General features: G+C 48.6%; 7 protein-coding genes across 7 annotated transcripts; 4 read left to right on the plus strand and 3 right to left on the minus strand.

Moving 5' to 3' along the window:
- Positions 1-168: 168 nt before the first annotated feature.
- BJ212DRAFT_1272907 (uncharacterized protein) lies at positions 169-2,890 on the minus strand (the record flags this gene model as incomplete). Its single annotated transcript, XM_041331051.1, has 3 exons — positions 169-1,404; positions 1,454-1,740; positions 1,792-2,890. The coding sequence occupies 3 exons, from the start codon at positions 2,888-2,890 to the stop codon at positions 169-171; spliced, it is 2,622 nt and encodes an 873-aa protein (XP_041192502.1).
- A 584-nt stretch (positions 2,891-3,474) lies between these two features.
- BJ212DRAFT_1240671 (uncharacterized protein) lies at positions 3,475-3,848 on the plus strand (the record flags this gene model as incomplete). The annotated part of the gene is made up of 2 exons (XM_041329586.1): positions 3,475-3,702; positions 3,768-3,848. Coding segments are annotated over 2 exons (309 nt in total), but the record flags the coding sequence as incomplete, so codon positions are not given.
- A 346-nt stretch (positions 3,849-4,194) lies between these two features.
- Positions 4,195-4,648, minus strand: BJ212DRAFT_1481348 (like-Sm ribonucleoprotein; the record flags this gene model as incomplete). The annotated part of the gene is made up of 4 exons (XM_041340240.1): positions 4,195-4,218; positions 4,269-4,322; positions 4,375-4,476; positions 4,535-4,648. 4 exons carry the CDS (start codon positions 4,646-4,648, stop codon positions 4,195-4,197), a joined length of 294 nt encoding a protein of 97 aa, XP_041192504.1.
- A 29-nt stretch (positions 4,649-4,677) lies between these two features.
- On the plus strand, positions 4,678-5,911 carry BJ212DRAFT_227094 (U1 zinc finger-domain-containing protein). The gene is made up of 6 exons (XM_041342695.1): positions 4,678-4,761; positions 4,811-4,862; positions 4,915-4,974; positions 5,027-5,200; positions 5,253-5,387; positions 5,444-5,911. Exons 1-6 carry the CDS (start codon positions 4,756-4,758, stop codon positions 5,632-5,634), a joined length of 618 nt encoding a protein of 205 aa, XP_041192505.1. The 5' UTR covers positions 4,678-4,755; the 3' UTR covers positions 5,635-5,911.
- Positions 5,912-8,070: 2,159 nt separating this feature from the next.
- Positions 8,071-10,050, plus strand: BJ212DRAFT_1357303 (uncharacterized protein). The gene is made up of 7 exons (XM_041335764.1): positions 8,071-8,352; positions 8,406-8,491; positions 8,543-8,620; positions 8,667-8,791; positions 8,839-8,950; positions 9,009-9,353; positions 9,409-10,050. Exons 1-7 carry the CDS (start codon positions 8,114-8,116, stop codon positions 9,915-9,917), a joined length of 1,494 nt encoding a protein of 497 aa, XP_041192506.1. The 5' UTR covers positions 8,071-8,113; the 3' UTR covers positions 9,918-10,050.
- Positions 10,051-11,217, minus strand: BJ212DRAFT_1357306 (uncharacterized protein). Its single transcript, XM_041335765.1, has 5 exons — positions 10,560-11,217; positions 10,466-10,502; positions 10,311-10,408; positions 10,235-10,259; positions 10,051-10,183 (listed from the first exon to the last, which is right to left on the minus strand). Exons 1-5 carry the CDS (start codon positions 10,725-10,727, stop codon positions 10,140-10,142), a joined length of 372 nt encoding a protein of 123 aa, XP_041192507.1. The 5' UTR covers positions 10,728-11,217; the 3' UTR covers positions 10,051-10,139.
- BJ212DRAFT_1462222 lies at positions 10,899-12,699 on the plus strand (the record flags this gene model as incomplete). The annotated part of the gene is made up of 8 exons (XM_041338928.1): positions 10,899-11,140; positions 11,176-11,225; positions 11,271-11,326; positions 11,386-11,531; positions 11,586-11,714; positions 11,774-12,032; positions 12,084-12,339; positions 12,406-12,699. 8 exons carry the CDS (start codon positions 10,899-10,901, stop codon positions 12,645-12,647), a joined length of 1,380 nt encoding a protein of 459 aa, XP_041192508.1. The 3' UTR covers positions 12,648-12,699.

The following is a 12,699-nucleotide window of genomic DNA, read 5'->3' on the forward strand; positions in this document are numbered from 1 at the left end:
AGAACAACAACAACTGGCGTAATGGTTATAAATATTCCGGGTTTTAGGGTTACAACAAAAAAAAGGTTGCGCAATGGGTTTGGGGAAAACACGTGTAATGTCCATGCTTGCTATAAACTTGCGGGTCTACTTACTGCGGACGCAGACGTTGGGCTGTTCAGCGCTCATTTAGCGAGGCTGACCGCCATTCCCAGCTGCATCACCGGTGCTATTTACACTTCCTGGGGCCCACGGGTTTGGGATACCTGACTCGGGGACCTGCCCATTCGAAGTCGAGCCGCGGCCGAAGAAAAAATGCTCAGCAGCGTGGAAGGTGTTTCGAAGGCTTCTTCTGACACTCCTGCCTCTTCCTTCAGTGTCACGGGGGTCTGTCGGAGGGCCGAGAGTAGCCTGAACGGATTCTTGTAACTCCTGGCTGTGGTGCGACGGGACATCGTACAAGGGCTCAGTGCGCATGGGTGGCCATGGCACGAGGCGGTCGGAAGATCCGGCGGAGGGGGTAAGATAGTAGTTATTAGTCATCTTCGCTTGTTCTATCATCAAAGCATGACGTTCGGGGTTTTGTCCATGGCGAAAATCAAAATTCGCCGAGTGCATCACTTGGGTGATGCCCTGGGCAGAAGGCCCCGCAGTGGCATTGAATGACGCTGCTGAGGTAAAACTGTGTCTTGCCAACCGATGAGGTGGTGGACCGATGTGGTCGATATTATCATGCTCTGCGCCCCGGCCATGACCTATCTCCGCAAAGTTGTAATCGGGCGTTAAAGCGCCATTACTTCTACCAGAAGATGATGATGGCTCTTGATATGTGCGGAAAAAACCCGCTCCGTTCGATTGTGTGCCAGTACTGCGATTGGATGCGACGTCGCTCTGAGGGGGAGAAGTGGAAATTTCAATGACGGGCTGATAACCAAAGCGAGGACGTCTTATAACGGGATTGGACGACCCTGCTACGGGTTGCGGATTAAGAGCATATGGCGCAGGCGGCGGTTGACTGTTAGCAGAGAAAACGGCTGGAGATGAGGCAATGGAGACATGACCTGGTCGCAAGGTCATGTCACGCTGCATCGTAAGCTCGGGGTGCTGCGAGGTAGGAGTGATGATTTCTGGGTGATGATGCAAGCGGAGCGTGGAGGAAGCTGGCTGAGGCGTGTGGTGGAAGTTATATCTTCCATCGTGCATAAAGTCTTCGTCAACATCACCATCCATTCCACCCTCCATATCAGCATCCATAGCACCTTCAACGAATCCTTCATCAAAGTCGTCGTCGTACTCCGTCTCATCATCATCAGCGTTCATATCTTCCGTGATCGTATTGAATAAGTCTGTCAAGAAGCTTCTCAGTTTAGCAACGCCGCTGCCCGAGTAGACACAAAAGGCCATCCTTTGGCTCATATTGAACTCCTAAAGGACTGTCAACAGCTGATTAGACATGAGCATCTGCACCGCTGACCTGTGGAGGTTGACGACAGAACTGCTGCAATTCGGGTTTTCTGAAAGAAGGAATACCCGTCAAGCTCAGATGAGTGAGCTTGTGGAGCTTTTGCAGTAGGAAGTGGACAGCCATGACCGATATTTGATCACAGTAGGAAAGATGAATGCGTTCTAGAGTGCTGTGTCGCTCAGCAAGAGCGTATATTGCTTCGTCTGTCAGATTGCTGACGCGCACAAGACCAATTCTTCTGAGCTTGGGTAAGCTCGAGAGTTCGAAGACGGACATGTCAGTGAGAAGAACGCAGTCTGTTGTATAGAATCAACTTATATTCGACAGCGAAAGAGAAGAGGACGCACTTGCAAAGTCAACATAACGCAAGCGGGTGCAGCACCGTGCAAGCGTCTTAATCGAGCGGTCCGTGATGTTGGCTGCATGCCCGAGATGCAAGTAGTGCAGATGCTTTCCGAGAACACAAATATTCTCTACAGTCCTATCTGTCAATTGGATGCATTTCGAGAGAACAAGGTTCCGAATTTTTGAGGCATGGGAAATAATCCCATCTACAGCATCATCCGTGATAAGCGCGCAGCCCGTCAGATCGAGCATACGAAGATGATCCAAGGGCCTTGCAATCACTAAAGGTGGCAGCCCCTCGTCCTGATTCAGGGAGGCGGCTGGGAAAGGGTTATTCCGCGGGGTCACCTGAGGCTTGACTGGGGCCGGGAAAGCGGCATCGGTGAGCTCGACGCACTGGGACAACCTCATTTCACGCATATGTGTAGAGTAGGTCCATATGTCGCGGACAGAAATGTCTGTAATGTGTTTGCAATTATTCAAGTCAATCTCCAAAAGAAGGGGGCAAGACTTGGCAAGAGCTGAAACAGGACCGTCCGTGACTTGATCAACGCCGCTGAGTTTGACGCGACGGAGAAGGGGACAGCTAGAAGCTAAGGCATAAACGCCAGCATCGGTGACCTTTCTACATCCTGCGAGATTGATGCCTTGTAGACGCCTGGCGGCTGATGCCAGGCCGATGATGATTTGATCAGAAGTTTCAACGACTCCCGAGAGATCAATAGCGACCAGGTTTGGGAGGCAAGGCAGTACGCGAAGAAGGGCATCTTCGGAGATAGAGTTGCAATTCACGAGGGTCAAGCGCTCCAGGTGGTCGCACTGCGCTAAGCGGCAGAATAGGGCGTCGGTAAGGTCGGCACCGAGGAAGAGGAAGTTGAGACGGCGAATGAATCGACTGTAGGTGAAAGTCTGGTCGCCTCGACTAAGTACCCTCATCATTTTTACGAGGGTCGAAAGTCTTGTAAAGGCAGGGCGGTGCCACAAAAGCTCGACGGAGCATTCGCACCATGAGCGCGAAACTAATAGCGAATGATAGAGATCTCTGGCTGTGTGTAGGTGTTTGAGAATATGAATGAGGACCTCTGGGGGAACTTGAGCCATAGGGGAATGTGATGAATGGAGTGCTCCATCTGTGGAGTGGTGTAGGCGAGAAGCCCATTGAGCGGGTGATACAACAGAGGAAACTGGACCACCAAAAAACAAAGACTTGTTTATATCATCATCTTCATTCTCTGAAAGAGAAGTAGTGGACTGTGATGGTGAATTCAAGCGGTAAAAGACCCTTGAAGTCCTAGCGGATGGCATACCTGGGCTTGTAATTGAGGAGGCAAGTCTCAGGCAGTCCGAGTCCGGTAGCCTTTGCTGACGAACTATATGGGAAATAATTTCTAGATTTGTATTATGACTAATTTTAATACGCGTTAAGTCCTTTAAGCCTGCGTGCTGGGCTAGCTAGGCCTAGTAGTCGCTCTTTCATGATACCCAACGTCAAGCTAGACAAATTTGTCTCTAATACCACTAACCTACAACGCCCAGCTCCTCCTAGGCCCGTTCCAGCCAATTCTCGTTTTTTCAAAATTGCAGGAAAATTCAATTCCCGTGACGCCCGCAATCGCCCAAAGGACACTCCACTGCCATCCCCAAACAGATCAACCAGCTCATCCTTAATATCCAACCCTGAATTTCCCCCTCCTGGTCCAGCTCATTATGCCGCTCGTCGGGCTCTCTGGCTCACTCCCACAAAGGTCCATCACCGCTCTCCTCCATCCTCGTCTCGTCAGAGATTAGAGCAGCTTCTTAGTGAGCCAGGTGCCGTCAATAATGAGCAAGCTTGGAAGGATGGAATTGAGAAAGTCTGGAAGGGTCTTGTAAATGGCGGTCGTTTGAAACGCAGCCTTCCCCTAACTCTCGTAGTAAGTTCCACATCATCTCAAAATTCTCTTTTACCATCTTACTTCTATTCTCTCGCTTGTCCAAGATTAAAGTCATCCATGCTGGTTGGCTCAGAGATCCTGATACTTGGCCTTCTGGCGCAGCAGCCCCGGATTCAGATCAGGATCCTGCAGCAGACCAGCCTGGACCTTCACCAGCACCTCCAGTCACCATGAACCTTAACTCTCCCAATACTACCTCTCAAGGAGTGCCAACTGAGGTCAATGAAATTAACCCTTCTGGGCTTGTGATAGCTGTAACCTAAGTGTAGGAGTGTTGTATCTTGGAATGAATCGCTTCATGTATTACGCATTCTTCGATCAGAGCTATGTATTAAATGCATTTTTACTTCTTACCATCCAATGATTACAAGGACATACGTGCGACGTTTTAGAGATACATGCAGGGAAATTGCTGCCGAAAAATATACTGGCAGAGGAAGTACTGATTTATGATGCCTGCACGACCTGAGTTCAAGTCCGCGAGGGTGGTGACACCTGCTGTCTAGTCAGTTACTAGACATGAGTTGTCTATAAAATTTGCATACCAGTATAACGCCATCTCCCCGAACGAACAACATCTCCATTTTTCTCTTGGCCACCTATAACGTCATAACAAATGACACATTGCTCAGCGTCGGGTTTGAAACTTACTTTGACGGTTCCTTGTCCTTCCATACCTCCTTCGATAGGGTCTACGATCATGATGGTTTCTTCAACATCACTCAGAATAAGGTTCATATGACCATCGTAAGCCTGTAAACCAAAATAATTCAGTACGTGCGAGCTGATGAAATACACTGAGTCGACGCACATGAAGTACACCAGTCAACTCACGATCCCCCCGTAACTTCACAAAAACACGTTCGCTGAGGGATAATCTGATAAGGTCGAAAGGCTCCTGGATGCCCGACGATGAAGGATCCATTGAAGAACAGGTGGAATTAGGTAAGCAGTAAGTTGTCTTTCGAACTCAGACAGCTTGTACCAACTCCTTCTTTTGCCAACACTAGTAGTACTACCAGTGAACTAGCCATGCCGGTACGTCGTATCATTCTATCTCGTGCAATAACTACTAACCGCAGTGCAGAAACATTATTGTGATTACTGTGATGTTTTTCTCACTCACGACTCTGCTTCAGGTGAGTTACTTTATTGCTAATACCTAGATTTCCGTTCTGAAGCATCACGTAGTGCGCAAAGCTCATAACAGCGGAAGAAATCACCTAGCCAATGTCAGAGACTACTATGCATGTGAGTGAGCATTACATTTGCACACTGACAGGTTATTGAGACATGATTTCAGCGCTCGGCCATGACAAAGCACAGAGTATCATTGATCAGATCACTGCAGCGTACGAGAGCGGTGGCGGCCCTCCTCCAGGAGGGTTTGGGTTTGGCCCTCACCACTTAGGCGCACCCCCACCACTGTTTCCAGGCCCTCCCATGGGCTTCGGTGGTCCTCCCGGAGCATTTCCGCGTGTGTATTCGATCCAATGGTCATCTTACCCTGAAACTGATTTTCTTTGCAGCTCGTCCGCCTTTCCCTCCAGGACCCTTCCCGCCCCCAGGTATGATGGGACCACCTGGTGCCATACCACCTTTCCCTCCTAGTGATGGCATGCCACCTCCTGCAGCAATGGGTCCTCCTGGCGGTTTCCCAGGTGGTAAGTCGTTCTCTTCGCGTCATCAAAAGTTCGGGATTAAGCAAATAACATAATAGGACCTCCTCCCTTCCCTCCAAATGGCCCTAACGGTGGTGGACCCGGTGCCAGCATGCCACCCTTCCCCCCACATGGTAACTTTGGGCCACCAGGGGGTAGCCCGCCCCCACCAAACCAAAATGATCCCAATATTAATGCGGGACCAGGCGGTATGCATCCTGACAGACTGAGAATGATGGCTGGCAGGTAATTGTTGTTCTCCGTCTATCGGGCGTCAATTCTGCGGTGGGTTGTATGTTTCCTAGTATATCTCTAGAAGGTTCCCGCTACCGTTAGGAAGTGGGTCTCATAGTTTGTGACTTTCTCATCTTTGCGGTAGATTTCGAGATCCTGCAAAACCTGTGCAATTACTTGTTCTGGGCAACTATGGTTATTCTTGCCTGTCTTCTTGCGCCCCTCTTGCGTTTGTCCCTCGTCTCTTGTCCCGGGATTCCTGCCATTGCCTACTCTCGCATCGTGTGATTCGTCGTGCCTTCGTGTCTTCTGGTGCCGGACGTTCCCTTGGTCATTCGCAGTCTTGTGAATGATTTGTCTCGCGATGTGGGTAAATTATGATGAGTCAACTTGACAGGGACTGTGCGAATGAGTGCACAAGGAGCACGTCGGCTGGCTAAGGAACGAGTCCGAGCCGATATGCTTCAGCCTCCTGCTCCAGTTGTCAGGTGTATGTGACTATGGACAGTGACATTATTATTATGATACATAGATTGAGCGCCGCTCATATAGGACTGGAATAGACTGGGATGTATCTGGCAAGGACAAGCGTGAAAACCGAAGTTACCGCAACAAAAGTTGGAGGTAGTGGGCTTTGCCGCTACTACGTATTCTTTGTTCCGCCTCGGTATCGATATAAAACAGGAGTGCATGCAAACTACACACATCAGAACGATATGGCTCGGTCTGCCAGCTCATCGATGGACACTCCTTCAGTTGTTAGTTCTTCCAATGTGACCGAGGATGACTTGAAAGCTAAAGTTACATCATTTTGCTGACCGTCAGACTCACTCTGTCCTTAGCTTGCGTGCATTCTTCTGGCCTCCGACTCCATTAACATTTTTTTTCGTTTGGTGATGAATCCCGACAGTTTGGTAAGTCAGTCGAGAATCTAGGCTGGCATGTGCGCATCTTGGAGATATATCTTGTCTTCTGAGACGTCCCTCGTGAGGCGTGAAGATGAATTCCTTTTCATGGACAGACTATCAATAAAAAGGAAATTTCAGGGCAACGACTGGGCCTAGTTAAGACGGACCTCCGAGGATCTATACACCGCAAAGAAGTTGACAGCACGTGTCGAACCAACTCCAACTTGAAGAAAAACAGATTTTGACTCTGTTGTGATAACCACTTAGCTGACACCAGTTAAATGGAGGTCCGAGGAAACCATCATTAGTCAATAGCCCCACTCAATTCTTATTTTATTCTGCCATTTTATTTCTCCAATTTACGAGCCATCACCAAACTGTCACTTGTACAGAGTCCGAGAAATAAACTGGAATAAACTGCGCTCAAGTATCCAAAAATAACACCACGTCGGAGGTTCAACTTACCAACACCGCGGGCGTATCTGGCACTGGACGTCATCGTCACGTACTGCGGATGCATCTGGGATGTGTTGTGCGCTGCCAGATTTCCAAACTGCAGTTGTGGCATACCATACTCAAATGGCAGAGATGGCGCAGGCTGCATGGTATCGCGCAGGCAAGATTTTTGAGGTGTTTGACTAGCTTACCATTCTTCCGCATCATTAGGAGTGACGCAGTGGTTGTAGGTGTCGTGGTCAGGAAAGATCCAGTTTGGTGTGTCCATTGTGCACACTCATTCACGCTGCCAGTGAGATCAACTGACTTACACAAAATGTTTTGGTACTTCAAGCCGCTCGGCATATTACAAGCTCAGCGATGCCTGCATCAAATAAACTGGAAGAATAAACTGAGGCACTCAATTCTACATTATTTTATTTCCCATGCGATCAAGATTTATATTACAAGCCACAAAATAAAATGGCAGAATAAAATAAGAATTGAGTGGGGCTAATGTCAAGGTGTGTTCCGATAGAGTAAACTGTTGTTCAGCAGGTTTCGAACCTGCACAGCCCGAGAGAAACAGATTTTGAATCTGGGCTAAGACCGGTTAATATGAGCCCCTGAGGAAACCATCTATGAGTGGATGTCAAAGTGCATTCTGATAGAAAAATACCTGTCATTCAGAGCAGGTTTCGAACCTGCACAGTCCAAGAGAAACAGACTTTGATTCTGTTGTAGTAACCACTCGGCTAAGACTAGTTAGGATGAACCTCTGACGAAACCATCTGATGGCCACTTCAAAGTGGCAGAACGCTCCCGAAGTAGAGATGAACCTCCGAAGGTCAAGAGGGAAAATCAATTATTGGCATACTTACCACTTGGCTAAGACTGGTCAAGATGGACATCTAGTCGAAGAACATCACGCATTAACAGTAGAATCACAGGAGGGTTAGTAGCCGTTTGCCAATACAAAATGAAATAAAAACACTAGTTTGCGTTTGGCATCGGGAATAAGCGAGTCGGAGGCTGGCGCCAGGCGCCTACTGGCTGGTCACCGCGCCGTAAGAAATTGCCTTGCTTTCCTTTTATAGAAAAACCGTCCTTGCAGTAAGACCGTCAAGTCTGCAAACTGTACATTGTGAAATCATGGCAGTCTCAGCGTCTGACATACGCAGCGCCTTATCTTTGCCGAGCTCTTCAACACTGGTTCAATCCACTACACCAGCCCCTCGAAAATCTCAAGGGCAAATTACGAAGAAACCTGAAGGCATTTCTCGAGAGCTCTATGCACTTATTGGACCCTCCGCACCTTCTCTTGTAGCTCATTTGGCTAAACCGCGTCTGAAGCAGAAGCCAAATTTTGGGTCCGGTGGAAAGGTGAAGTGGTGAGTCACCTGTTGCACTTCCGTATGCGTGCTCATTGACATGGCGCATGTAGGGAATGGAGACCATTTAGGAATGCTGGACGCACCGATTCGTTGCAGCTGGGACATTGGGTCAAGGCAGCTGATGATCCAGGTGCAGGTGTGTACCATCGGACTAATGCTTTACAAATACTGGAAATTGGACGCATAGAATACCCCTTTACCAAATATAACGTGCAATCTCAATCATATACCTACTCACAAGAGGAATACACGCGTTTCCTTGAAGGCAAGTTCATTTCTCAATATACCTGCACCGCTTACCTTCTTTATAGATAAGGACTGGACGAAAGACGAGACTGATCATCTATTTAACGTCGTGCGAGAGTACGATACACGGTGGTATGTGGTACATGACCGCTACGAGCCTCCACCAGACGGTCCCACACGCTCTCTTGAAGTATAGCACAACGGCCTTTTCAGTTGCACAGCACTGACTTGCAGTAGGATCTCAAGGACCGATACTACAGCGTTTGCCGAAAACTCATTCGGAATAGACCTTGGACAGGCGATGAGGCGAGTAAAGCTCAGCTTCTCAATAGTTATCAGTTTGACAAAGGTTCGTGATTCCTATAATCCCGTGGTGATGGATCTAATTGCACTTTGTCGCATTTCAGACCGCGAGAGAATGCGGAAGGACTACATCGCCAGCCTCGAGGACCGTACACCCGAGGAAATCGCCGAGGAAGAAGCCCTGTTCATCGAACTGAAACGATTGGAGCAAAACGAACGCAAGTTCAAGAAAGAGCGCGATGAACTTCTCCGCACGTTGCTTGGCATTGACTCCGGACTACCCGACATAGTTGCCGAAGAAGACGGGCTTTCTGCTCTATCTGCGGAAGGATTCAAAAAGAGGAAGAAGAATGCAAATGAAATTGAAATACCTTCTACACCGTCAAACATCATTTCACTAGGCCCTCCACCTCCAAAGAGGGCTCATTCAGCGAAGTCAGCAGCTTATGGTACGTCAAGTTTCAATGCATAATACCGAGCGTGAAGTTCATTCTCCTGTTATAGATGCGCAACATTGCATTCTCAGGGTTGAGCCTCCCGCGTCATCGACAACGAAAATCACTCACACACCTGTGCACCTTCGCTCGTTCAAGCTTCCCGCACCGAAAGCAGCGCTATTACCCAAGGTCACTCAGGCTCTTACTGAGCTGGGCATCAACCCTACACGCTTGGTCATGCCTACCCGTGAAAACTGTACACGACTAGAGTCGTTGATCGAAGCGACCACTGCGTTGATTGACACGAAGAAGGTCGTGGATCGTGTAGAACAAGATATTCGAGTGTTGAGAGTGAGACTCGGGAGGGCAAGTGAAGGCGCAGAGGAAGATGGTAAAGAGGGAACACCAATGGAAGTTGACGGTGGCGCGGGTGCTGGAGCAGATGTTGATGCTGATGCTGATGCCGACGCCGAGGGTGAGGTCGATGGTAGAGCACAAAGTATACTGAGCACACGAAGCGGCCGAGGGCGCAAGCAGGTTCGTTACTCTTCTCAGATATTGTCGATGCCTATCTAAATCTCAGGCTCAGTCTCGCCGATCAATGTCCGTGTCGTCCATCGGCACTTCAGCATCCGCGCGAGTTGGGAAGAGACAAAAGCGTGGCTGACAATGTGCATGCTATATCGATACATGATAAAAACCAATTCATGTTTGCTCGTAGAGGCTATACAAGAATAAATTTGATATAAATCCTGAATCCTATCCAATAGATCGAGCGCCATCAGAAGCACCGTATTTTTACGTCTGTGTGAACCGCAACACGAAATTGACGATAATAGCGACTGTGGGGGAATCAGGCCATATCAAAACTCGTGAATTAAAACTAGACCAACCGAGGAGTGCGGAGCATAGAATGGTCTGGTTTTAAATCGTTTAGCTAGATGATACGAACGCTTGCCGATAACTTACGGGTCCAAGTCGGTCGTCGTAAGGTCCGCGCCCTCCCCTGCGGATGGAAGCAGCCCTCCAGTGATATATATACAACGCATATATCATCACAGCCATGGCTTCAACCAGTCAATGAAAACCATGCAGCCAAAATGTTTGATACAATGTGTGCTTACCAACGACAGAGAACATTGCTGCACTAATCCTCCCAACCTGTGCAGGACAAACGTTAAAACAGGCCCTATAACCAGAAGCAGCTGGTCAACGCACCTTGTCACCGAAATTCAGCAGCCCAACCGCAAGGCCACCGAGGACAACTGTGAAGTGGAGCCATGATAAGAAGGTACGCTCGTTGGCAAACGAGACCTTGGGCTCTACGCGCACCGGGAGTGCGATGCGCTTTGAAGCTGTGCGCTGAAGTAGAGGCTGGGTCGACATCAAGCTGATTGGGTGGTTGGGTGAGTGATGGATCAAAACCAAAATCCTGCCCCAACAGGGTTCAAAACTTTGTTACCATAATGGGAAACGATTGTATCGGGACTTCAGTGTAAGCTCTTGATGATGTAGTACTACCGTGACATATACTACTGAGTGCTCGCGGCATCATTCATGCTTTTTCTGCCGGAATCCCATGGACGTTTTCCAGTCGGAGCGACTACCTTCAAGCTTCCCGTATCCACGAAAGTGCTGGGCACTGCGAAGATACACAGACATGATCACGGTGACGGCGGACCTTCAGTGAAACCTGCTTTACAACTCGATGAAGTCATATTCACTGCCTATCATCCTGCGGACGTAAAGGGCAGCAATATTAAGAAAGGCCTGGACTGGCTTCTCCGGTCAGTATCGGGGTTACGCTGCCAGCAAGTTAAGCTCACGGTTCTAGTCCGCTGCAAGCATCTCTACATGGGTATGCTCATTATTCAGGCAGGTATTGTGGCTTGTCTTGTATAGGGGTATGTGATTGAGCATTTTTACCAGGGATTTCCACCTGGTTTTTATGGCCTATCGTGTATCTCTACGGTCGCCTAGTGAAAGTGCGACATTTAGCCACGGAGCTGAATGATACCATGACTAACCCAGGCCGCGTTGTTAGATCCCAGTTTATCCAAATGCACCTCTTTTGAGGCAACGCACCACTGCGTCTCCAGAGCATACTCAGGCTAGATCTGGAACTCGTCCTTCAAGTTGGCCTCTGGTAATATTCTCACACGGTCTGGGCGGTAGCCGGACAGCCTACAGGTATTTCTCTATAGACTTATGCAGCACGAAATTAAAATAATTACTGTGTTGCAGTCAGGTGTGCACTCGTCTTGCATCTTCGGGACGAGTGGTTCTAGCCATCCAGCATCGTGATGGCTCAGGTCACGCATTCATTTCATTGACTACCGGACCCAGACTCTACGTCAGGGAGAAGGACTTGATGTATGCATTTCCATTTTATTTTTCATCGAGAGAGTTAGAACTGAGTGATCTCCCCCAAGTTGGACTTCAAATGATGAAAAAACGATGGTTGATTTTCGACAGCAACAGCTGGCTTTTAGGCGACATGAGATATACCTTGCATTCCGTAGCTTTAAGCAATTAATTCAAGATGGATACCAAGGTTCAAGCCATGGCTTACAGTCTATCGACAAAAAACCCATCGACTGGTCTTCATGGTCAAGCGACGTCGATACCAAGGCAGTTGAATGCGACAAAGACGTCCTCCTTGCTGGACATTCCTTTGGTGGTGCTACCATTGCAAGTAAAACATATTTACAAAATGTACAGCGACTTATACCAGCTGTGCAGTTCACAATCCTTTCTACGGATCCTCCTGTCGACGTCTCTGCACCCATTCCTGTCCATAAAGCCTTGATCTTGGATCCTTGGCTAGAACCGATCCCTTCCCCTGGCCCATGCCCACCCCCTCAGGGACCAGGCGATGCTTTGCCTCAGTTGCTTGTCATAAACTCTGAGAAATTCAGCCTATGGAAGGATCATTTCGCACGACTGATCGGCGTGGTGCAAGCCTGGGAGCCCGAGAGACGGAGAGTACTGACCATCTGTGAGTCTGTTCGCATTTAATATACATCAACTATGCAGCAGTCTATCTGACTTGCGCTTGCCGTAGTACGCTCACAGCATGAATCATTCTCGGATTTTGCTCTCCTTCCGCTTGTTTCTCGGAGAGCTGCACGCATAGTAATGGATAGAATTATGGAATTATCAGAGGCATTTATAGATGGTAGTATAGACACGTTTGTGGACGAAACTGCGACTAGGAAGATGGAAATCCGTATAGTTGGGAAAAAGCCAGACGGTTCACCACAACGACAGCTTGTGGGCGAGGTCGGGGAGCTCATAGCTTACTGAATCAGATGCTTTACCATAAGCGCCCATAGATAATCAAATTGACTATCAGTTT

Source organism: Suillus subaureus (assembly GCF_016647635.1).
Source record: "Suillus subaureus strain MN1 chromosome Unknown BJ212scaffold_18, whole genome shotgun sequence".
NCBI lineage: Eukaryota > Fungi > Basidiomycota > Agaricomycetes > Boletales > Suillaceae > Suillus > Suillus subaureus.

Excerpts from the sequence above, each read along its gene's own strand:
- BJ212DRAFT_227094 (XM_041342695.1), top strand. Across the intron at positions 4,975-5,026 it reads TGTCAGAGACTACTATGCAT|CGCTCGGCCATGACAAAGCA; the intron begins GTGAGTGAGCAT and ends ACATGATTTCAG. Across the intron at positions 5,388-5,443 it reads TCCTGGCGGTTTCCCAGGTG|GACCTCCTCCCTTCCCTCCA; the intron begins GTAAGTCGTTCT and ends ATAACATAATAG.
- BJ212DRAFT_1357303 (XM_041335764.1), top strand. The coding sequence starts at position 8,114 with ATGGCAGTCTCAGCGTCTGACATACGCAGCGCCTTATCTTTGCCGAGC. Across the intron at positions 8,792-8,838 it reads GTCCCACACGCTCTCTTGAA|GATCTCAAGGACCGATACTA; the intron begins GTATAGCACAAC and ends GACTTGCAGTAG. Across the intron at positions 8,951-9,008 it reads TAGTTATCAGTTTGACAAAG|ACCGCGAGAGAATGCGGAAG; the intron begins GTTCGTGATTCC and ends GTCGCATTTCAG.
- BJ212DRAFT_1357306 (XM_041335765.1), bottom strand. The coding sequence starts at position 10,727 with ATGTCGACCCAGCCTCTACTTCAGCGCACAGCTTCAAAGCGCATCGCA. Across the intron at positions 10,409-10,465 it reads AGCAATGTTCTCTGTCGTTG|CCATGGCTGTGATGATATAT; the intron begins GTAAGCACACAT and ends GACTGGTTGAAG. Across the intron at positions 10,184-10,234 it reads TCTATGCTCCGCACTCCTCG|TCGCTATTATCGTCAATTTC; the intron begins GTTGGTCTAGTT and ends ATTCCCCCACAG.